The sequence below is a fragment of the Doryrhamphus excisus genome, chromosome 23, assembly GCF_030265055.1.
Source record: "Doryrhamphus excisus isolate RoL2022-K1 chromosome 23, RoL_Dexc_1.0, whole genome shotgun sequence".
NCBI classification, from domain to species: domain Eukaryota; kingdom Metazoa; phylum Chordata; class Actinopteri; order Syngnathiformes; family Syngnathidae; genus Doryrhamphus; species Doryrhamphus excisus.
The window spans coordinates 9,324,073-9,348,233 of record NC_080488.1 but is presented as its reverse complement, the minus strand read 5'-3'; the positions used below and the strand labels follow the sequence as shown (position 1 = coordinate 9,348,233).

Below are 24,161 nucleotides of genomic sequence, written 5' to 3'. Positions count from 1 at the left end.
AGACATTTCAACTGCATTGCTTTCAAAATCGGACGACATTAAGTGGAATGCAGAGAGTCATAGGTATCGCTTGATTGTCCTCTTGTGCATACATGTGACGTCCCAGTGAGAGTTGACATGAACTGGTAAAGCTAGCTACCAGTTAAGTTGGCCTACCATGTCATGTCTTGACGTTCGTTATACAGCCTCGTGATATTGGTAAACCTAACATGACGTTATGGTCTCCGCTTTGACAAGCATCGACTGCGGCGAATCGGAAACAGGCAGATTTCCGAGCGAACCAATGGGATTGCGAGGATTCTCACCAGAGGCGGTCTTTCTCAGAAACCGTGCGTATCGGGTTAGGTTGTTAGAAAGTTAATGGCTGGGGGAAAGAGAACCTCCTCAACCGTAGCTTCGGGAGAGTTTCTGGATTCCCTGAAGTAAAACAACGCAAATAGCCTGAAAGAAAGAGCCTGGACGGACGTTGAAGTCAACAACTAGCTCGTTTACCCACGTATTGTGAAAATAAGTATGCAGGATGCAGTAGCCGGGACGGCAATGCTGACGGACGGCTTCGAGGACGAGATTGACTCGGTGACTCCTCGCTCCCCAGTGGCAGGGATGGGGGTAGGAGCGACACCAGGAGGAGTCGGGCTAGGGGGCATTGGGATTGGTGTGGGCGGAAAAAAAGTACGCTTGTACGGTGAACCTGGCGGGCCTTCCGCAGAAAGACTGGATTTCAAACTAGCGGCCGCGGCCGTCCTCTCATCGGGTCCGGGATCCGGCAGCGACGAAGACGAGGTTTCAGAGGTAGCTAAGCTAAACTAAGCTAGTTAGCTAAGCCTCACTAGGGCGCTAGGCTACATTCCTGCTGCTCGCGCTGGCAAGCTAACGTTAGCTCGTAGCTGTTAGCCACCTCCTTCCAGGCCGCTGAAATTACGTAAAATAAAGTCGGGCCTTTTATTACTATACACATTAGCGCACATTAAATGCTTAGAAAATGTCATATACCGACAAAATTAGCACAGTGTCGGACAGTTGTTTACACAAACCGGCTGAAATGTTTTATTATGCAGCTCAGGCTTTAACCGGGGCCTAGTTGGGGTGGAAGCAACGACGGCCTCGTTCGATGCTGTCGTCTCTTAACACCCATCACAAGTTTGTTCTTCCCATGGCTTTCCAGCTTCAGCAAATGGAAGACGTCTGCTAACCCACCGATAAACTCTGGCAGCGGCTCAGTAGTTACATTACGATTAGGATGGTTTTTCATGTCATGTAAATTAGCCCCGCTCGTCCCACGGCTAACTTTGCGAGGGACAATCTAGATTGTATTTTTAAATGTGGATTTTCGACAGTTACGGTTGTCCCACAATAACATTTCTCACAACCCTTCGATGTCATGTCGCTACCGTACTTCTGTAAGCTTGATTTTTTTGGAAAACATGAATTTGATCATAGGGAGCTGATGTCGATAGATGTTCCAACTTCCCATGTGCTGGCCGTCACAGCGGGGCAGGTGTGATTGTATTTCCCCATCTCCTGTGAACACACCAGAGTCCACATTTCCACTGCGTGGATTTGAGTCCTGTGAAAAAAAAAGAAAATAACGCATTTTACCCAAATGACTCATTATTGTCATGACGCAAACAGTTTTAATTCAGTTTACTTTTACGTCTTTAACACTTACTCAGTTCGCCACATGATATACTTGTACCAGGGACAGGAATTGAGCTACACGGTAAATATTTGATTTCCACAAACCTCGCTAACGTTTCAGTTGGATAACATTTCATAACGACAGTCATCTTGAACGTGATGTGCCCTTTATTGACTGGAACACAGCCAGCATGATCTATGGAATGGGTGGCTACTGCAGCAAATCACTATTCTGTCTGTTGAGCTGTCTGTATTGTTTCTGACTTGTCATGTATGATAGCGAGCCGGTTGTCAGCTGATGCAAGTGTTATTATTATAGCCTGTCAGTTTCTTTCTTAGGTAGCAGAACAATAATATTGTCAGGTGTAATCACATGTATTATTTAACGAAACGTGAATAATTGTCCCGAGTTGAAGACACTGAAGATAGATAATTAATCGTGCAGAGGAAATGAAGGATGACAATTGCATTTCAGCTCTTAGTCTGTCAATTAAGTAAATCTGAGAGGGAGAGTTTGTCGCGGTTATTTACTGCAGTTGAGATTTCACTGCTGTGGGCAGTAGCTAAAATCTGAGCCCCGGGATTAAACAGATGCCATTCCAGGCCTTTCTAGCTCTGTGGATACCAACACTCTGGGAACTGTAGTTCAATAGTGGTGAAGACTGATGTCCATTGTTGATTAGAAAAGCATTGTACACCCGGTCCTGTGGTAGAATTCCTCCACGCTGCTGAATGATAACTTTTACACTTTTGTTTATTAGGTCACTTTTGTCCTTATGTATGGAATTTTGCATAATGAATTAGCTTAAAATCTTTAAATTGTTGAGCTGAATTGACTGAAAAACATCACAACCAGCTGTTTATTTTTATTGTTTGTATATAATATTTTTCTGGTGACACATATCAGTAAGCACAGAGGCAAATAACCCCTGTAGATGATAACCAAAACACTGTCCACTGTTATACGTTTAACCTCAGGTGGGGGAACTGTTTCTTAAGTAAATATATACTAACTGTCACAATTTGACCCACTTGTCAGCACCAAAACTAAACAAATGACTACTTACCACATCTTAGAAATGACTTTGAAGGCCAGTTTGTCGTCATTAACAGCAGTAACACAAACTGTAAAAGTACTTAATGGTTCATTATTGTCATCTCTGATTTGCTGTAAACATCTTTTGTGTTTCTTTTTTTTGTTGTCAAAGCACACAAGTTGAGACCTGACGTGCAACCGTGAATATACCCGATGTGGATTATATGGTTTAAATATTAATTACAGTTTCTTTGGCTCTAACTTGTTGAGTCTGAATAAATGTTAAATGACTAACCCACAATAGCCAACAGGGCCATGTTATGGCGTAGTGTGAAAAGTTACCGTACTGTTAATAGCTGAATCACTTTACGTGTACAAGGGTTGTAATTCATGGCAATATCATTTCCACCGTCCTGTCCTTGTGCCCGCTTTCCCCCGATGAAAGATACCGTAAACAAACAAGGGCAGAAGGCCTGTTGTTTTTAATGTTGGCCTGGTTGTGTAATGTCACATTACTCTGCATACAATGGGTCACATGTTCACCATTATAATTTATGTTTTCACACTCATTTTCTTAAGATGCAAGGTCATTCACAATAAAACAATTTGACCTTCTTTTGCTCTTCTCTCTGTCTGTTTTCTAGGTGGAGTCCTTCATTTTGGATCAGGAGGATCTGGATAACCCCATCATGAAGACGGCATCAGAGTTACTTTTGTCTAGTGCGACAGACGGAGTTGATTTGAGGACTGTTGACCCAGAGACGCAGGTCCGACTTGAAGCGCTCCTAGAAGCCGCAGGTACGATTGCATTGTCCTTATTTACTTAACTTGACACGCTTGAATTTGTAGTGGACCACCACCCCCGGTGGTCCAAGCAAATGTGCTCCAAAGGTGTCCTCATTTGTGCTCTTCATTCCTTGAACGTCCTGTCAGTTTTTCTTTTTCCTGTCTCATTTTCAATCCAAACAAACTCGTCTTTGTAGAAAAACCTCAGGCTGAAGTTGTTTAAGCAAAGAGTACCTGCTGGTTCTGCAAGTGTGATATTAACACACGGTTTGAATATGATTTGGCAAAATGAGCTTGATTAATGCGAGCAATCTAGGTATAAGAAAGTCTATGTAGAGTAATCCATCAGCCGTGGGTGTCCTGGCCTGATTTGGGCTTATGAACATTATGAGGCAGATTAACCCTGCAACACACTTGAGCCTCCACCGCATGCAGAGAGCCCATGTGAACAAATACTGACTAATCTTATCCAAGGCTTCTTTCTCCTAGACGAGGCAGTTCAAAGGGAGTTGGAACCTAAATGGTCATCAAATTATGCCTGGTGTAGTTATTTCAAATGTCATGAAGGTGATTTCTCCATGATATCATTACAAAAGGTTAAATATGTGCCTAAACATTGTGGAAGAATCATTTGTAACTCTTATAACAAACTGGGCCAATAGGAGCTGTTTCAAGACCGTTACACAGGAAGTATTCCAGCGTGACCAAAAACATTTCCATAACTTTTTATTTTCCTGTCGTCGTGAGTGACACATTTATTTGGGAGCGATAAAGTTATGCATATGTGATCATTAAGAGAGCACTATTTATATAATAATGCAGTGTCATGGTGCAGGATAGTTTGATCGGAGCATTTTTGAAAAATGCAGTGGGATTACTCTGCTTTTAAAATTTGATTCAATATCTTATTTAGTGTTAGGTGATATTTTTGTATACCGGTGTGTGTGTATATAGTATTCCAAAGATAAGAAAATGACTCATTCCGGTATAAATGATATAAACAGAAGCAAGCAGAGTTGCGCGCCATGGCGGACTTTGCTAGAACGTTCGTGTGAGGAAGTATTTACTTGGTGGATCATTTTCACTGTAAACACTAAACCGCCTTCTGCCAAACTAAACAGGTTGAAATGGTGATAAACACCGGCGAAGGTTGACGGCACATCGTAGAGTGAATGGAAGCTAGCGGGATTAGCTTCGTTTAGCACGTCAGTGAGGTTGCGTGTGTACAATACATAAAAATGTCGCCAACTATTATGTTAGTATTTATTATTTGATCTGGTAAATATGACCCTAATGAAATCTGTTTATTTTTTCCTAAATTACATTTTTCATTTTTGTCTTTTTCCACATATTTTATCACCAGATATTATGTTTTTACTAGTGTCAGTGAATACAATGACTGTTACATAAATGCAAAAATCATTGGGCAATTTTGCCCAGTATTTCTAAACTTACCAACTTTTCATTGCAACTTAATCCTCAACAAACGATCACAAAGTTGCTGATGCCGTTGCAGTCTTTTTATTAACGCCAGCTATTATTTTAATTACCACTATCACAGGTTGCGTGCCGCTCTTACTTTGAAGGCCAGAAGTATGGTGTGTGTTGAAAATGTATTTTGGCTGTTGATAACGGAGATAGCTAACTGGGTACCTCTTGCAGCTGTGGCTATCGTCTTTATTTCACCCATGAATTCAGCGGGTATATACATCCTAAAGGACCCTGTTACATTACCTAAAACACAGCTGCACCAGCATGCTCCACCAAACTAAGCTAACCCATCCAGTTTACAGTGGCCATTGCAGTACTTGAGCTTGGGCTCACGGTGAAGAGTGTTGGTTAGTGTTTTTGAGGACGCGCCGTTATGAAAGAGCGATCTGCTGGGAAAACATTTCCCCACACAAATGTTCCTTCTCACGATTATCGCATTTCATTTACAGTATGTCAATATCTGTGAGATTCTACGTTTAACGGGAAAATCCTGTGTTTATTGTTCAATTATGTCCACTATTTTCTATAATTCTCACTGATGGCTGCAGTAGATATTGGGGGTGTCATGAGACACTTAGTTCATGAGATGGTTAACGAGATTGGGGATACTTAAACATTACTTTTAAGAAAAGTACAATGAAAAATATGGCAAACACCTATTGCCCTCCTACACCCACTGTATAACTTACAAAAGTGCTCACTCCGGTCATGCGGTTGTTCAATGGAACACACTTGCCAAGGTGCTGAAAGGTGCTATTTGGGATTTATTTATTATCTCATCACACCCCAGTTGTTTTTTATATTTTCATGGACAGTGTTTATACAAACAAACATTTCAACATGGCAGCCAGAATACAAGGAAGTAAATTGGCAGTGATCTCACTGCTGGTGTATAGACCAAAGAGCTGTTTTTAATTTTTTTCTGCCATTATTTTAGTTATTTTACCCTTTGCTTTTTTTTAACTAAATGTGTGTTCTCACATTAATTGTAGTTTCAAAGTTTCTAATCAAAATGTACTTAGGTGCAGGAAACAGAGAAAATGTAAATACAGTGGAAACTTCAAGGTTCAATCCGAGCTTGTTAAAAAACAATGTATTTCCTTTGGAAATAATAGTGGAATATCCAAAGTTGAACACAATCCATTTTATGATGCTTGTTGGCCTCCAACTTGTTCTAATTTCAAAGTAGTTTTCCCCCCAGGAAGTAATGTGACATGACATTAATTGTACTGGCAGTGCTTTAAGTGCCATTACAACATTCCTTACTATCATACAAGTGTTATGATGAGCTGAAATCTAGTGTGACACCACACACAGCTCCAAATATCGATTGACTTTTGAGGCATATTTTTTATTCAACTCAACTTTGTATCACCATGCAACTTTGGAGGTTCCACTGTGAGGGAAATTGAAGTGTTTGTTGGCCCCATCATAAAAAACCTGTCCCACAAGTGTAAAAAAGAAGTACACCACTGAGTAGCAGTGATAACATGCTTGTCTGGCTGAAGAGCTGACGATGAGGGCTTGTCAATTTTGCATAGTTGGTCATGATGCATGAGCAAATTGAGTAAAAAGAACTATGCGGAAAGCTACAAATGAACATATTTTTTAGTTTTAAAACGGTCAATCAAGACAGACCCACCTGTAAGTACTTTTCGAAAGTAGTAATCTCTGCTCGTTAAGATACGTGCTTTCATGTCAGTCGACAAAGGTCTCTAAAACTAGATATGTGCAAGTCGCTTTTTTGTAAACTAGTATCAGGAGGGGTCTTGATTACCAACTTATTATTCGTAACACTTATCCCTCCTGCTCCGTCTTCTTCTTCTCTGTCAGACCAGGTGCAATATAAGTAATGTGAGGATGAACAGGTAGCGTCAAATCCTTTGTCTAGTGGGCCACCACAAATAAATGAATGAATGGGGAGTAGTGGCACTCGACTCCGCTGCTCACTGCCATGTAATTACCAACCTGTTTGAAGGAGACAATTTAATTCCTAATTTGTACCAATCTTTTGCCAAGTACACACACAAACAAATGTTTTTGAGTGAAACGGAAATGTGGACGTCATTCACTTTGTGTAGGAGTATTTATGTACCTTGTTTGCTTGCAATTGTGCCCTCTAATGGAGAGGGAAAGCGTCAGGACGACACTTTGTTTTTATACAAATGAACATTGCAGCACGTCAGCCTGGTTTTTAGTTAGAATCCCGTCAGATAATGATGCGCCATATATAAGACCATTAATGATGTACTTCCTTAACCTTGTTTTCTTTGCTCTGGCGACTATTGTGAAATCCTTGTTTGAGAGTCATGCTAAGTTTAGCTTGAGGCGGACGCCCAGTGATAAAAAGGAGGGCCACAAAGACAACAGCACTTTAGAGCTGGCAACACTTAAGCTGGCCTCGTGGGGTGCTGCTCAATTCAAAACAAACCTCTTTTTTTTTTGTGGGTTTGGCTTACCCTGCGTATGAAGCGAAGCGCAGTAGCGTATCGAAACGGAATTGTTTATTGGAAACGGTCTGCGCCCTGTTATCAGACAGAGGCCCCCAAAATGTAGGTCATTAGCAAAAGTTGCTTTTTCCACATGCTTGCTCTTTCCTCACATCCCCTTCTTTGGCTTTGTCTTGAAATGACAAACGCACAGACGCAAGCAGCACACATGACTGCTAGTTTTTCTCCCAGCTGTGCTTTTTCTTTTCCTCATGCTGACCACTGTATCCAGTTTCTTTTTCTTGCACATTTGCTGCCTGTTACCCATCTATAATTCACACAAGACAATGTCTGAACCTAAACCCTTGTCACTAATCTGTAGAACTATTGCTCATTTAATTTTTCTTAGATATATTCATATCATGATATTCCCATTATTTTGTACTCTGTGTCTTCAATGTTTATTTAGAACATATATTTTTGAGAATCATAGATGGTGTATTGAAATGTATGTAATAAGTTGAGCCACATTAACAAAATGCTTGTGTGTGTTTTGTCTGTGTGTTTTCATTTCCTATTTCTGTTTGCTGCTACTAACCTTGGATTGGTTTGGCTGGACTGGACTTGTGCCCTCATCGGATCTGGTTTGGTTGTGCTGCCCTGTGGTTTGCCTTGCCCTTTGCACCACTGCCCTATTGGTGTTCGCCAGGCCTCGGTAAACTGTCCACTGCCGATGGTAAAGCTTTTGCAGACCCTGAGGTGCTGCGACGACTGACGTCATCTGTGAGTTGTGCCCTGGATGAGGCTGCAGCTGCGCTGACTCGTATGAGAGCTGAAAACACACTCAACGCTGGCCAAGCCGACAAGTATGTATCTCGCCCGTATTGTCATAGGCTCTTGTTTGCTATCCACTAGGCCACTAGGTAATTTTCCTGGACAATAATTGTCCTTGTAAATATTGCAATATTGTAAGCATTATTTTGAGAAAATTTGGTAAAAGCAATAAACTTGAATTTCTCAAGCGTATTTAACATTGTAATTTAAATTAATTAAACACTATGAATTAAGACAAAAATCCAATGAAAATAAAATTGACTTTCCTTTAGCAAAAATTGCACATAAATAGTATTGTTCATTTTTTGGTGATGGGATAACAGTGAGGCGTATGTATCTTCACCTGTCACAGTAGCAGTAATTGTAGCAGTCTGGTTATTTTCAGCCGTAGTTTAGCGGAGGCGTGCTCAGATGGGGATGTCAATGCCGTGCGCAAATTACTGGATGAGGGACGAAGCGTCAACGAGCACACGGAGGAAGGGGAGAGCCTGCTATGTCTTGCCTGCTCGGCTGGCTACTATGAACTTGCACAGGTATGTGAAACGGGGATGTGAGCTCACACGCTAACAAACATTTATTCCCTTTTGAAATGTTTGTTCTTTTTTTTTAGATTTTTTTTTTACATGAATTCATAGATTTTTGAGAAGGTCTGCAATTTTTCAGCGTTTTGTATCCGTTTTTTTATGTATTCTTAAAGCAGGTTCTTCTCTGATTTTCAACCAGGTTTTGTTGGCCATGCATGCCAATGTGGAGGACCGAGGCATAAAAGGGGATATCACACCTCTCATGGCTGCTGCTAGCGGAGGCTACGTGGACATCGTCAAACTGCTTCTGGTACACGGAGCAGATGTAAACGCACAGTCCTCCACAGGTGAAATCTCACTTTAAAGTCTTATGAATTAGGATTATCTGCTGTTTCAGATGATTTTAATTTCTCTGCTATACTTTGTACCCGCAGGCAACACAGCTCTGACGTACGCGTGCGCTGGTGGCTTTGTGGATGTGGTTAAAGTGCTGTTGAAAGAGGGTGCTAACATCGAGGACCACAATGAGAACGGACACACACCTCTAATGGAGGCTGCCAGTGCTGGCCATGTTGAGGTGGCCAGGGTGCTCCTTGAATATGGCGCAGGCATTAACACTCATTCCAATGAGTTCAAAGAGAGCGCTCTCACACTTGCGTGCTACAAAGGTCAGAGCCAATTTGTGCAAGATTATTGCAACATTACCCATGGTATTTAACAAATAGGCGGACATTAATAATTGTGTTTTTACACCATGTAGGTCACTTGGATATGGTGCGTTTTTTGTTGGAGGCTGGAGCAGACCAAGAACATAAGACTGATGAAATGCACACCGCGCTGATGGAGGCGTGCATGGTGAGGATCTGACCCAAAGCTTTGGTACAATAATGATCATTGCAGGTTGAGATGTAGTCAATTTGCCTGTGGCCAGGTGTGTATTAAAATACTGTCACCGGCACAATTTGTGAATATTTTGTCTTTTTTTTTTTGGCTTTCGTTGATCATTTTTCCCGTCCAAACTTCACTTGCTGTGTTTGCTGTCAGAATGAAATGTAGAAACGAGTCTAAATTGCAAAATAAACATAGAAAACATACAAAGTAGGTGTATCATAATTCGGGCTGTCAAAAATAGCCCGTTAGCAACGACGTCTAATTTATTTTATTTTTTATTATTTTTATTTTATATGCCACTCTTTAATAACCATACTGTGACCTGAACGCACCAACAGCAGTGCAATTCCAACATTATATATCTATCGCCAACTCACAGACATGTCTCTAGTCAGTTCGTCCTGGGAAAAGACACTTCCTTATTGACAACTACAGCAAGGTGCATTCACTGACTCAATGTCGATGCGTGCATGTGTGGTCTAAACAGTGAGTGGACATTGTCATTAGTCGGGAACATAACTCTTACTGCAAAAGTACAAATTTCTGCATGGTAGTATACTCAGAAAATACGTTTACACTCAAAATATTTTAATTCAGCTTAAGTTATGCGGCGTCTTTGAATGCAACACCTTATGGCTCATAACGCCGTTGGAGTGCGATTCAAATGTACTGCTAAAGAGACTACAGCTCATTCGAAGCTGTTAATACAAATATGTACAATTGTGTCCTGTTATGTTATTGTTCATAGAATACAGCAAAATGTGGTGATTAGTGATGATTAATTGGGGAAACTGATTAATTTGGTTACAATGTTTAGTCATTTGACAGCCGTAATTATTATATTTCGGTAATTGATTCACGAGATGTTTGTCTCCCAGCTTGTTAGCAAATTAGACAAAAAGGATCCCGCATGTTTATTCAGGTGCTTATCTCCACATTCTTTGTGTGTCTCGCTGTCCCAGGATGGCCATGTGGAGGTGGCACGGTTGCTGTTGGACAGCGGTGCGCAGGTCAACATGCCAGCGGATTCTTTTGAGTCACCCCTCACCCTTGCCGCTTGTGGAGGACATGTGGAGCTCGCAGCCTTGCTCATAGAGAGAGGAGCCAACTTGGAGGAGGTGCGTCAAAGACGACGTGTCTAAACATTGCCATATGTTAGCATTTTAAAATGGCAAAAATGTAATGAAGTCATCACTCAAGTATGTCTCACAGAAAAACGTATGTTTCTCTGTTTGTAATAATGATTGTAACACAATTCACTTAAGATGAGACTCGGGCTGTAACCCTATCCCCAAAACAAAAAGGCCTTGCCCAGTCTCACATTGATCCTTTGTTATGGAAACTCCAGCAGTTAGGAGAGCCAAACAGTGAGGCTTTTAGAGGAACCTGACACATTTTTCAACAGTAACAGACAGAGTTGAAATCATATTTTAATACCTACCTATCTTGACTGCTGTTCACAACATGCGGATAATGGGAAATTTGATCAGGAAGCACAACATGAAGGCATTCATGTAGCAAAACATTCATTTGTTTACTGGAGCCACTCCAACGTTTTGAGGCCTTTCATATTTTGACTATTACACAAAAAAAAGTACACTGAGAAAGCAGCCATATCATATGCTTATGCTTGAGTGAGCTTAAAACTGAAATACCATTTTCTAATAAATCGTCATGGAGACTGATTCTTCCAAAGTTCTTGAAGTTGAATGAGTTTTGAATATGTTAACATTTGATGTCACTTGATTATGTCCAGGTTAACGATGAGGGCTACACTCCCTTAATGGAAGCAGCAAGAGAAGGTCATGAAGAGATGGTAGCTCTTCTACTTGCTCAAGGTAAGCTGTGTTTTTTGTCGTTTGCTCCTGATTTGCCAATAGGGCATGATGAGGGTCGTATGATTGATTTTCAATAGATTCGAAATTATTTAAAGGGGACCTACTATGCTAATTTTGTTGAACGTTTATGGACTTCTATCGAACAGCTACACACGATAACCAGCACACAAAGCTTTATAGGTCTTCCAGTATCTGCACCTATTTGCTGTATTTGTTTGGAATTCGTGGCACCCAGAAGTAGAGACTGGACAGTCTGACGTTTCTCAAGAAAAGAGGTTGATTCAAGTGGTTACTTCCAAATGCGCAAACCTCATTATCTGAAATTTTGGCATCATTTAACAAGAGAATACAACATTCTTACTACATTTGTAGGTCAGAAAAGTGGAAAAAGCATAATGGGTCCCCTTTAATAAAACTATCTAAAAAAAAATTACATATCAAATAATTTTTGGTCTCAAAATGTAGGCCCTTTTGTTGGTTTTGTTTTTCAAGGAATATATTCTTTACCAAAAAATGAATATATGAAGACGATGTTTGGTCATTGTCCAGGTGCTAACATCAATGCCCAGACAGAAGAGACCCAGGAGACAGCTCTAACTCTAGCATGCTGTGGAGGCTTCTTGGAAGTGGCTGACTTCCTTATCAAAGCTGGGGCTGACATCGAGTTGGGCTGCTCCACTCCTCTCATGGAAGCGGCACAAGAAGGCCATCTGGAGTTGGTCAAATATCTGCTGGCTGCAGGTACGCAGCACGCATCGAGGCAAACGACTGAGATATATTTCCGTATTTTGACCATTTCTGTGCTTACAAGCTTTGTATTTGTTATTCAGGTGCAAACGTTCACGCCACCACAGCGACAGGCGACACAGCGCTGACATACGCGTGTGAGAATGGTCACACAGATGTCGCCGACGTTCTCCTGCAGGCTGGAGCCAACTTGGTACGCTCTTTGCACAAATCATGCTTCCTCTCCGACCACTGATGGTTTTATGTTTGAGTAACACTACACCTGAATGTTAAATTGATTTGTGAGCCATACTTGCTCCTTGCTGAGCAGCCGCCACACTTTCAGGATGCATATAGCTAAAAGCTTATGAATAAAAACAAGGCTGTAAACGAATGGATATTTTCCTTCCAGGAACATGAGTCAGAAGGGGGGCGGACGCCCTTAATGAAGGCAGCAAGAGCGGGGCATCTCTGTACAGTGCAGTTCCTTATCAGCAAAGGTGTGTTTACAAGTTTTTTTTTTTTTTTTTAAACTATATTAGTGTGACATAAAAACACTTAAGGTTGCACGATAAAGTAAATTACGTACTACTAAAGGCACTATAATTAAATGCCTTTTTTTGTATTGGTACAGTTCAAATGTATGAATGCAGTCTCAAACCTTCAGGCTTCTTCCATCTCATGTCTAGGTGCGGATGTGAACAGAGCAACCGCCAATAATGATCACACAGTGGTGTCTCTGGCCTGCGCTGGAGGACATCTGGCTGTGGTGGAGTTGCTGCTGGCACATGGGGCAGACCCGACACACAGACTCAAAGTATAACGCCTTTTCAAAAAGACTGTTTTAAAGGAAACACAGCTTAAGATCATGTCGCCTATTCACACATGCAATTTTCCCGTGTGCAGGACGGCTCCACCATGTTGATCGAAGCTGCTAAGGGTGGCCATACTAACGTCGTGTCCTACCTGTTGGACTATCCCAACAACATTCTGTCGGTCCCAGCCCCCGATCTCTCCCAGCTCACTCCCCCCTCGCAAGATGCTTCTCAGGTAAACTCGGCACCAATCACCGGCAAAGTATTTTACTTTTCATCCTCCACACAGAAACTGTCTTCTGTGTGCCCTGAAATTGTATTTTTAACGAACTGCTTCCAGATTGGGAAAATCTATCGTTTTTGTGTAAACATCCGATACTGCTGTTTTACGAAAACGATGACATCATTGTCCCAGTGACTCCCCGTCGCCGTCATGTCACCAGAAGTGAGCTTTGACGAGAAGTCAACATCTGAATATTTCAACTGACGGGACTCACCCCAGTTGACATTCTCCGGCTAGTTTGTCTTATATTCCATAATGACTTACAGAAGTAATTCCAGTTCTCGTAAGTCTATATATCAGTCTTGGAAAACGGAAGACGCTGGATTCATGCACATGCTTTCTTCTTTTATGGTTTGGTGTGTCACATGGTTCCGTCTGCGTGTCTGTTCACAGCACCACACATATAGATATGCCTTGCGTATTACATCGTTTTCACTCAGTGATTAGTTCCCGTCTGGATGCAATTACTTACTAATCCTGCACAATGTGGATGTAACTTTTTTTCCAACCTGCCAAAAAAAATCTCAGGAGCATTCCGGTGTGGACACAACCTTACACACAAATGTCTTGTTTTTAGTTTTCACGGAAACAGATGATTGTAACAATCTTCTGCTGCAGGTTCCTCGCGTCCCATTCCAAGCTCTCGCTATGGTGGTGCCTCCTCAAGAGCCTGACCGCGCTCCATCAAACATCGCAACACCCCCACCTGTCTCCAGCAAAGGTAATATGTGTCCATGTAACCCTAAACATCACCTTCAAATGAGATGATTAGATAGATACCTTATTGGTCTCAAGGTCTTTAATGTTCTGTTTTTTTTTCTTTAATGTTCCAATTCAGGTGTTTCTAAACAGAGACAGGCAGCACTTCAGCCCTGTGTCTCCAGCTCAGTGGGCCGGGGGCCTGAAGCAGAGCCTCTGCCCCCCTTCCACCTGTGCCAGCCTCTGGAGTGCATTGTGGAGGAGACTGAGGGAAAGTTGAACGAGCTCGGCCAGCGGATTAGCGCTATTGAGAAAGCCCAGCTTCAGTCGTTAGAGCTCATCCAAGGGGAGCCACTCACCAAAGACAAGATTGAGGAGCTGAAGAAGAGCAGAGAGGAGCAGGTAACACATTTATCCAAGGGCGACAAAGGTGTTGAAAGCTTTTTTTTCTAAAATATTTGAAGTACCTCTTATTAAATTTTCATTTTACACACACAGATCAGCATCTATATAAGTATATTGTCGTCTTAGGTTCAGAAGAAAAAGAAAATCTTGAAGGAGCTGCAGAAGGTGGAACGCCAGTTGCAGCTAAAAACACAGCAACAGTTCACCAAAGAATACATGGAGGCGAAGGGCTTAAAGGAGGACCAGGAGGCCGGACAGAGCCAAGGTCCAGGCCCGGGGCCTGGAAGTACCTCATCCATTCCTGGGCCCCTTCCCATCACACCAGGTGCCCAGGTACACGCCAGCTCTGACACGGATGAGGAGGCCAACAAAGATGGGGAGCAAGAGGAGCTGCCTGGAGAGGACGGCGAAGAGGTAGCATTTTGAAATCCTCGCTGTTGGTTGAATCTGGGTAAAATTTCAATTAAATGAAATCTTTTTCAGGACGAGGAAGATGAAGACGAGGAAGATGAAGAAGATGACGATGATGATGAGGATGATGGCGACGAGGAGGAGGGTTCAGAGGATGAGGCAGATGGAGAAGAGGATGATTACACCAAGCTTCCTCAGGTGGGCACGATCCTTTACAGAGATGGGCCGCAGCCCCCGCAGCAGCCCCCACTGCCCCCTTCACCGCAGTCCCAATCCCAGCCACCGCCGCCACCGCTTCAGGCAGCCTTCGTTCCTGTCCAGCCTCTGCCCGAATACAACCCTGCAGACTACCCAGGTAGTACCAGCCCGGACCTCCAAAGGGTACTCGTAGGCCAGCAGATGCTGGGCCAACAGCAGCAGGGCCAAGCTCAGCAGCTATCTGGGTTAGGTCCTGGAATGATTCCTCAGCAGGCCCCAGATGGTCTCATGGTTGCGACACCTGCACAGACGCTCACAGACACGCTGGATGACATCATGGCAGGTCAGCGCAGCCTTTGGCTTTTTCTTTGTCTTACCTGTGAAACTGTCTTATTCAATATGGATGTTAAGTAATCGCATTACACTGTGGATACATGTTCCATTGACTGTTCTATGCTCCCACTAACTCTTTGTATATCTTGTTCTCTTTATTTTAGCAATGAGCAGCCGCGTTCCCATGCTGAATACAACCACCTCACCCACTCCCTTGTCCCAACCACCCACACAAACGTCTGCCAACATCTCCTCGCCACCATCTGTGCTCCCCCTCTACCCCTCGGTTGACATTGATGCTCACGTAAGACAATTTAACATTAACAAAATACACAAGAAGGTCCTTTAAATTCCACTTGCAAAGGAGAATGCCCAAAGAGACATGATCAAAAATGTTCTCTCCACAGACGGAGAGTAACCATGACACAGCGTTGACTTTGGCATGCGCCGGAGGACACGAAGAGTTGGTGTCTGTCCTTATTGCACGTGGAGCCAACATTGAGCACCGCGACAAAAAAGGTACGCGTTCATGTGAACTGAACACTTAAACAATTGAACGGTGTCATTTGAAGCTGTTTTATATTTGCTCTCTCCTGCTCAGGCTTCACCCCTCTCATCCTGGCTGCTACTGCTGGCCATGTTGGAGTGGTGGAAGTGCTGCTTGACAAAGGTGGTGACATTGAGGCCCAGTCTGAAAGAACCAAAGACACACCTCTCTCCTTAGCCTGCTCTGGCGGACGGCAAGAGGTAAAAATCTTCATTTTATTATATATCTTATGAACTGGTTTTCACATTTCAACAATATTTAACCGGTGTGACTATTACATCAGGTTGTCGAGTTGCTGCTGCTACGGGGAGCCAATAAGGAACACCGCAATGTTTCTGACTACACACCTTTGAGCCTTGCTGCCTCAGGCGGTTATGTGAACATCATCAAGATACTCCTTAATGCTGGAGCTGAAATCAACTCCAGGTAAGTGTACTTGTTGCAGTCTAGTATTATATATTCCATAAAATGGAAGAATGTGTAAATGGTTGCCCTGTGGATTGGCTGGCATCCAGGACGTACTCTGGGATAGGCTCCAGCATACCCCACCCTATTTGAAATTTGAACATCTAATGTGTAGAGTAGTGTTTGGTAATGTGTATCTTTTTAACCTTCCCTTCAGGACTGGCAGCAAACTGGGAATCTCTCCTTTGATGCTGGCAGCGATGAACGGTCACGTACCAGCAGTGAAGTTGTTGCTGGATATGGGCTCGGACATCAACGCCCAAATTGAGACCAACAGGAACACAGCTCTGACCCTAGCTTGCTTCCAAGGGCGAGCTGAGGTTGTTAGTCTGCTTTTAGATCGCAAGGCCAACGTTGAACATCGTGCTAAGGTAGGGAATCTTCATCCATTCCTCCCATTATACCGAATAGAAGGTTCATTAGTGTTAATGTAGACTCTCTCAAATTTCGTTAGGATACAATTACATTGTTTTTTGTTCCTCCCTTTATTTAGACTGGTCTCACGCCCCTGATGGAAGCTGCTTCAGGGGGCTATGCTGAGGTTGGCCGTGTGCTGTTGGATAAAGGAGCTGATGTCAATGCGCCGCCTGTTCCCTCATCCAGAGACACTGCTCTCACCATTGCTGCCGACAAGGGTCACTACAAGTTTTGTGAGCTGCTTATCAATAGGTGAGGCAATTTTTTTTTTAATTGATCATTTACATCACACGTGTGGGCTTTTTATGTTTTTCAAAAGGATAATTCACAAGGTTTTGCGTTATTTAACAGACATGAATGTTACTATAAAGTACTGATAAACAGCCCAATAATAAATAAACAGGCAGATGGATGAAAGGCTTGCTCCTGAATGGTAATGAATCTACAGTAAACCTCGGATATATCGGAAATTCGCTCACAACGGACAGATAAAAAAGAGCCGATTTTTCTGTAATGCATTTCCAATAAAAATTTATTGCATATATCGGATTTTTTATAACGGATTTCGCCTATTTCGGACAAAATCTCCAGTCCCGTTCCAATGCATTTCCATTAAATTTCCCTCGCATATATCGGATGGCCGCATCGTGGCGCTCCGATTCGCCGAATCGTGACAGGCCGCTATACGACGTCATTTGCAGCGTTGCCTGCGCGTCCAGGTACATTGGAAACATAGTCAAGGAAGTGCCTTTTTATAACGGATAAAATCCGATTTACGCATATACCGGATATAAATCCGATATATGCGTAAAACGGACATTTTCCGGTATACGCATATAACGGATTTCGCTTATATCGGACAAAACCAATTGAATCCGATATATCCGAGGTTTACTGTATATACTTACGAGAACTGGAATTACTTCTGCAAGTAAATGAAATATTCCAGCTGCTGTATGCAGATATTTTCCATGACGTTAGCGTTTAATTCCGGTCCAGTATACTCCAATTCATGACTGAGATACCGTCTTTTCTTTGCAATTTTATAGGGGAGCCCATATTGATGTACGTAACAAGAAAGGAAACACGCCTCTCTGGCTGGCAGCAAATGGCGGTCATTTTGATGTGGTCCAGCTCTTGGTGCACGCCAGTGCTGATGTGGATGCAGCCGACAACCGCAAAATCACCCCACTCATGGCTGCTTATCGCAAGGTGCAGAGTCGTTTGTCTCTATCTGATAATGTATACTACCTTTTATAGTTTTGTACGGTCATTAACTCATTAACCTCATATTGCAGGGTCATGTAAAAGTGGTGCAGTACCTTGTGAAGGAAGTCAACCAATTCCCATCAGATATTGAGTGCATGAGATACATAGCCACCATTGCGGACAAGGTATGCATTTAATTTATATATATTAATGCATGCTTTTTAAATAGATCAATGACAGTGTTGTGGAGTTTTAACATGAGGTGTTATCTTTGTAGGAGCTTTTGAAGAAGTGCCACCAGTGCATGGAGACCATTGTCAAAGCCAAAGACCAACAAGCAGCTGAGGCCAACAAAAATGCAAGCATTCTCCTCAAGGAACTAGATCTGGAGAAGGTGATGCCAGGCCCATTGCTGTGATTTTAGGACATTAAATGTGTAATTTACACTGAAAAATATATTATTTACAGTCTCGAGAGGAGAGCAAAAAACAGGCTCTGGCTGCCAAGCGAGAAAAGCGCAAGGAGAAGCGCAAGAAGAAGAAAGAGGAGCAGAAGAGGAAGCTAGAGGAAGAGGAGGGGCAGAAAACCAAGGAGGATTCCTCGGATATGCAGGAGCAGAAGGAAGATTCCGCTGAAGGTGATTTATTTTTGATTACAAAGAGTCTGAACATCACCAGGTGATGACAGACAATGTGACTTAACCCGTTCACAAAAGTGCAACAAGAATTCAACTGCCAACTCCTTAGTAAAATGAAAGAGGGTGACGTTTGTTCCAAGCCGTTATCATCCCCTTCCTCAAATTAAATGGAAGCTCTGTAGATTTATAGTCGATGATTAACCGACATGTTTCTCACATTCTAGAAACGGAGGTTCCTATTGAGCCTCCCAGCGCAACGACCACCACCACCATCGGTATATCTGCCACCTCGACCACTTTCACCACAGTTTTTGGTAAGAAGAGAGCAAGTGTAGCCACGACCCCGAGTACCAACCGCAAGAACAAAAAGAACAAGACCAAGGACTCGCCAAATGAATCTATAATATTACAGGATCCGCAGGTTAGTAAGCTACTTTATTTACTTTTGTGTAAAATGTTCATTTGATAGTTTTACATTTCATTTCCATCTGTGGTCATGGTAGGTTGCACTAGCACAGCACAAGGCTGACAAGAACAAAATCCACGGTGAACCTCGAGGTGGCGGCGGGGGCGTAGCGGGCGGCAACAGCGATTCGGACCCTTTGGATAGTACCGACTGCGCCAGTGAAAGCAGCAGCAGTGGGGGGAAGAGTCAAGAGCTCAACTACCTCCCTGACCTCACCTCATCCACTTCCTCCTCCTCCTCTTCTTCCTCCTCCTCTTCCTCGGCCCCGTCCTCGGGAGCCACCCAGTCTCAGACACTTGTGGTTGGCCCGGAGAAAAGACACTGTCTTCAACCTCAGACCGAAGTCAAGGTGGACAAGGTCACAGTCTCCATCTCAAAACCAACACAAAGGTGAGTCAACTGTTTATATGTGTAATTATGCAAATGAGCAACATAACCTTGTTTGTATGGTGATCTTGCTCCATTTTAACCACAGAGCTCCAGACTTAAACGACTCCACTTCAAACTCCCTACCCTCCCCGTTCAAGACCATGGCGCTTCCGGTGACCTCGCCCAACAGTAAGCTCAGCCTTACGAGCCCCAAGAGGGGCCAGAAGAGGGAAGACGGTTGGAAGGAAGTTGTCAGGAGGTGAGTGTTTGCGTTTTAGTGTCTTTCTGTTGTTTTGTTGTTTTATAACTCTGGCTTTTTGCCGCGTTTTTCAGATCTAAAAAGCTTTCTGTGCCGGCTTCTGTCGTGTCGCGTATCATGGGTCGCGGGGGCTGCAACATCACGGCCATTCAAGATGTGACAGGAGCTCATATTGATGTGGACAAACAGAAGGACAAAAATGGCGAGAGGATGATCACCATAAGGTAAATATGATGCCACCTGCTTTTTTACTAGCGTACTTTCTTTCGATGTGCTAGTTGTCTTAATCGGGTGTGCTCGCTTCTTACAGAGGAGGCACGGAGTCTACACGATACGCAGTCCAGTTAATCAATGCTCTAATCCAAGACCCAGCCAAAGAGCTTGAGGATCTGATCCCTCGGAATCACATTAGAGCTCCAGGCTCAAAAACTTCCTCGGCTTCCTTCTCCGGCTCTGCAGGGACAACCAGTGGTCCAAGTTCTGGTCCAAAGTCCCTTAGCTCACTAGTAACCTCGACAGGCATGTCGTTCCAGCCCTCGTCATCCGCGTCGTCATCGTCTTCTCCGGCTGGAGGAAAGATTGGGAAAGGCCTCTCATCAAATGTCAGACAGCCTTTTCCCGTATCTCTACCCCTCGCATATGCCCACCCTCAGCTGGCCCTTCTTGCCGCTCAGACCATGCACCAGATCAGACACCCTCGGCTTCCCATGGCCCAGTTTGGTGGCACTTTCTCACCTGCGGCCAGCACCTGGGGACCTTTCCCCGTGCGACCTGTGAGTCCAGGCAGTGCCAACAGCTCCCCCAAACATAACGGAGGCAGCGCTGCAGGCCAGGCGAGACCCAACTCCACCCCGAGTGAGCACAGCAACACTGCCAGCTCGGCAGCCCCGGTCACCACCACGACCACCACCAACACCACAACCACCAGTGCTCCCAACTCGTCGACGTCGGCTTCGCCTCACACCCCCAACCCCACCCCGTACAATCCTCAGCCGAACATCCCCACTCCCTCCTCGGTCCGAAAACAACTCTTCGCCCCAGACCCCAAGTCGGCTGCAGTCACCTCCGTGTCTGTTGCCACAACTGCAACGAGTGGCAGCAATGCGGTACGGGGCACAGGATCTCCTGCACACCACAGCCCCTCGACGGCCGGAGCTAATAGTTCTCAGCAGCCGGTAGGAGCCATCTCACAGCCTGCCCTCCAGCAAGCTAAAACAGAACCCGGTGCTGTCGTGACCCCTGGAAAAGACAAGCCCCAACAACATGCAGAGAGTCAGCCGGTTCCTGTCAGCGAGAACATCACCTCTGTTGGTTTCACCGCAGCAGCTATGGCTTTGCCTCCTAAACAAGAACCTCGGCAGCAGTTGCCTCCCCATTCCTCCTCTGTGTCATCTTCAGAGCCTCCCCCAGCACTTCTCAACTCACAGCCCAGTTCCCATCTCACCTCAGTACCTCCTCCGGTCCTCTCGCATAATGTTGCACACCCGAACAACACTTTGCCACACTTCTCCGCCCCTGCGCCCAGAGTCTCCCATCGTATGCAACCACCAGGGCCTTACTATTCCCTTCCTGAACAACAACAACAACAACAACAACAGCAGCTGCAGACACAACAACAACAGCAGCAACAGTCTGTGTTTGTACCTTTCAATCCTCAGCAAGAACCTGCAAAACAGACCCCGAACCAGACATCCCAGCCGACCAGTTTGCCTCTGCAGGCTCAAGCCCAGACCCAAGGCTCCCTTCAGGTCTCCGCCAATCTCGGCATGATGAATGGTTCCCAGATTCAGCACGTGGCCAACGCTGGTAAACAAATGCCACCCAACTTTGGTCCTGCAGGCCTCTTCAATTTCAGCAGCATCTTTGATAACAACAACCAGGTACGTTACATCATTCCAGTCCAACTCTGTAGGAACCAAAGTGGTTGAAGGTTTGAAAACCTCTTCAAAGTATCTCTATATAATTTGGTAAAAAAATCACTTATAGGTGGGAAACAATCAGGTGTGGGGTGCGTGCCATCTTCCCGCTCGTTCGCCTCCAGAGCCATCGTATTCAGCCCCACCAGCCTACGTGAACGTGGGCCAGATGGAGAGTATGATACCGCCCCCTCCTCCGGACAACTCCAAAGCTCCTGGATATCGATCTGCCTCCCAAAGAATGGTCAACAGCCCCATCGGTATGAAAACTTGGATGAAGATCTGTGACTGTTGGAAGTGTTCATTTTGGTGTTAAAATGTAATGTGTGCCTCCACAGCATTGACCAGTTATGCCACCAGCATCTCTGGGAGCCCAGTGTACCTTCATGGTCACACGGCAGTCGGCACGCCCTCGTTCAGCAGGCAGCACTTTTCCCCCCACCCCTGGAGTGCATCCACATCAGGTACGGCGCCCTTAAATGGCGTGTTCTCCTCCTATCAATGTACCACCCTTCATCTTCTGCCCTCAGGCGAGTCCCCGGTACCACCTCCGACGGTGTCCACCTCCAGCCTCTCCACCTCAGCTGTGGCACATCCGCCCCAGCCCAAACAAGGCACCTCCTCCCAGCAGGACCGGAAGGTTCCTCCACCCATTGGCACGGAGCGGCTGGCGAGGATCAGGCAGACGGGTTCGGTGAACCCCCCGCTCCTCACGACCAGCTACACGGCGTCTGTTGGACAGGGCGGCATTTGGTCGTTTGGTGTCGGGAGTGCTTCAGGTTTGCACCAAATATTTTATTTATTGATGTAATTACTGTTTTTGGCATTTTTCTTTAACGATATAAAATCTGGTGTTTTGCTACAGAGGGCATGTCTGGTTGGTCCCAGCCCCTGATGAGTAGTCACATGATGCACCCCCAGCTGCAGGCCGAGCAGTCGGCGTTCTCTCAGCACCAGCCCATGGAGCAGGATGACACGGGCATTGCTAACCCTGCTAACAACTTCCATCAGCCTCAGCACATGCCCAACACGTACATGGACTTCCCAAAGGTAACAAAGCTTGAAGGCCCTTAAAAAATAGAAGAAAACATCCAGACATATATTCTGTTATTGTCTTTTCAGGGCATGCCCATGTCAATGTACGGAGGAACCATGCTTCCCCCTCATCCACCGATGGCCGAGGGGCCCGCGGCACCCATGTACAATGGCTTACATGCTGGTGACCCCGCATGGAGCCCCATTATCAAAGTGGTCCCAAACAATGCAGACAACTCTGACCCACAACAGCAGGTAACATTTCATTGTGTTATCCTCGCATTGTCAGCCGTGTGGCGGCCATTTGTGTAAAACCTCTTTCTTTCTTTCTTTCTTTTCCACCCTCAGATGTGGCCTGGTACCTGGGCGCCACATGTGGGCAATGTGCACCTGAATCATGTCAACTAGAAGGCGACATCAATCAACAAGAAAACATGGCATGACCCAACAGCGCAAACATGGCTTACCAACTGACGATTATGACTAATTAAGACAAAGAACAAAAAGAGAGTCCAGCATCATAACTTGAGTTTAGACCAGAGAGTGCAGAGCAGAGTTGGAAGTTCTCCCGAGCCCATTCTTGATGTGCCTATTTGAAACGAGGAGATTTGAGGAGTGTCCTGATGATTCAAACAAAATGCGCGTTCACCTGTTCAACAGGAACCATTCTCTGCATAGTTTAGCGATTTTTGACTTAAACCCGCGTTCACCGTTCTTTGGCTGCAAGGGGGCTGAACATGAAGTAGCTATTTAAACTCGGCCCAGACCTAGATGATGATTACATAAAGCGAAATCAGAACCTTTTAGAGTGGTAAATACATGTATAATTGTTTACATACTAAAAAGGGTTAAAATGAGAGTAAATTTCATGTCGTATAGTGGCTCTACTTTATGTAGCCTGTATTAATGTGAAATATTTACCTTAATATTCAATAAAAAGGTTGAAAAGTACTTTGTACTGTCTTTTTTTATGTTGAACATAACAGTTATGACATGCAGCAAAATGAGCAAAGTCTTTTGATGCTCGTTTTGCAATGTTTGTGCTATTTTCTGAATATATTTTTCATTAACGCAAAGACTGGCATGCAGTCTCTAAATATGAATAAATACGTATAATTCATAATAATCAGAATTTAATGTTAGAAATGTAATATGAGGTGGGTCCTGTGGCTGTTTATGGACTATTGGCACATTTTTAAAAAATGAAAAAAAAAAAAAAAATGTAAATTTTACAAGCATGAAGTGGAAATATTTGGTTTAGGGAACAATATAATTTCATAAAAACAGTCAATTTGATGTCAAAGTTGCAATACTAGGAAAATATGCAATATTAGAAGCATAAAGTTCAAATATTACATAATTATGGGAAAAGAAAGTTTGATTTTTTGAAAAATTTCATTTGAGAATGAAATCCGGCACTTGGTTTACACATAGAAGCGGTCCAGAGTTTTATTGTGAAGGACCGAAGGAAACTCACACCGGAAGTGTAATTTACGGGAGCTTG

The 24,161-nt window shown here is 44.0% G+C and overlaps 1 protein-coding gene across 1 annotated transcript; it reads left to right on the top strand.

Moving 5' to 3' along the window:
* The first annotated feature begins 328 nt into the window (after positions 1-328).
* On the top strand, positions 329-23,599 carry ankhd1 (ankyrin repeat and KH domain containing 1). Its single transcript, XM_058063068.1, has 39 exons — positions 329-792; positions 3,319-3,472; positions 8,090-8,246; positions 8,600-8,747; positions 8,938-9,085; positions 9,173-9,406; positions 9,499-9,593; positions 10,592-10,747; positions 11,386-11,467; positions 12,017-12,208; positions 12,298-12,407; positions 12,606-12,693; positions 12,883-13,010; positions 13,100-13,243; positions 13,910-14,012; positions 14,130-14,392; positions 14,522-14,809; positions 14,879-15,347; positions 15,502-15,641; positions 15,745-15,856; positions 15,939-16,084; positions 16,168-16,310; positions 16,507-16,720; positions 16,843-17,018; positions 17,816-17,978; positions 18,065-18,160; positions 18,253-18,369; positions 18,444-18,612; positions 18,837-19,033; positions 19,116-19,468; positions 19,554-19,706; positions 19,781-19,930; positions 20,017-21,586; positions 21,693-21,882; positions 21,961-22,086; positions 22,153-22,401; positions 22,488-22,672; positions 22,745-22,912; positions 23,006-23,599. Exons 1-39 carry the CDS (start codon positions 514-516, stop codon positions 23,063-23,065), a joined length of 8,115 nt encoding a protein of 2,704 aa, XP_057919051.1. The 5' UTR covers positions 329-513; the 3' UTR covers positions 23,066-23,599.
* The last annotated feature ends 562 nt before the right edge of the window (positions 23,600-24,161 follow it).

Bases quoted from the DNA above. Each gene is read 5' to 3' on its own strand.
- ankhd1 (XM_058063068.1), top strand. From the start codon at position 514: ATGCAGGATGCAGTAGCCGGGACGGCAATGCTGACGGACGGCTTCGAG. The intron at 14,013-14,129 runs GTAATATGTGTC...GTTCCAATTCAG, and splicing joins CCCACCTGTCTCCAGCAAAG to GTGTTTCTAAACAGAGACAG. The intron at 14,810-14,878 runs GTAGCATTTTGA...AATCTTTTTCAG, and splicing joins CTGGAGAGGACGGCGAAGAG to GACGAGGAAGATGAAGACGA.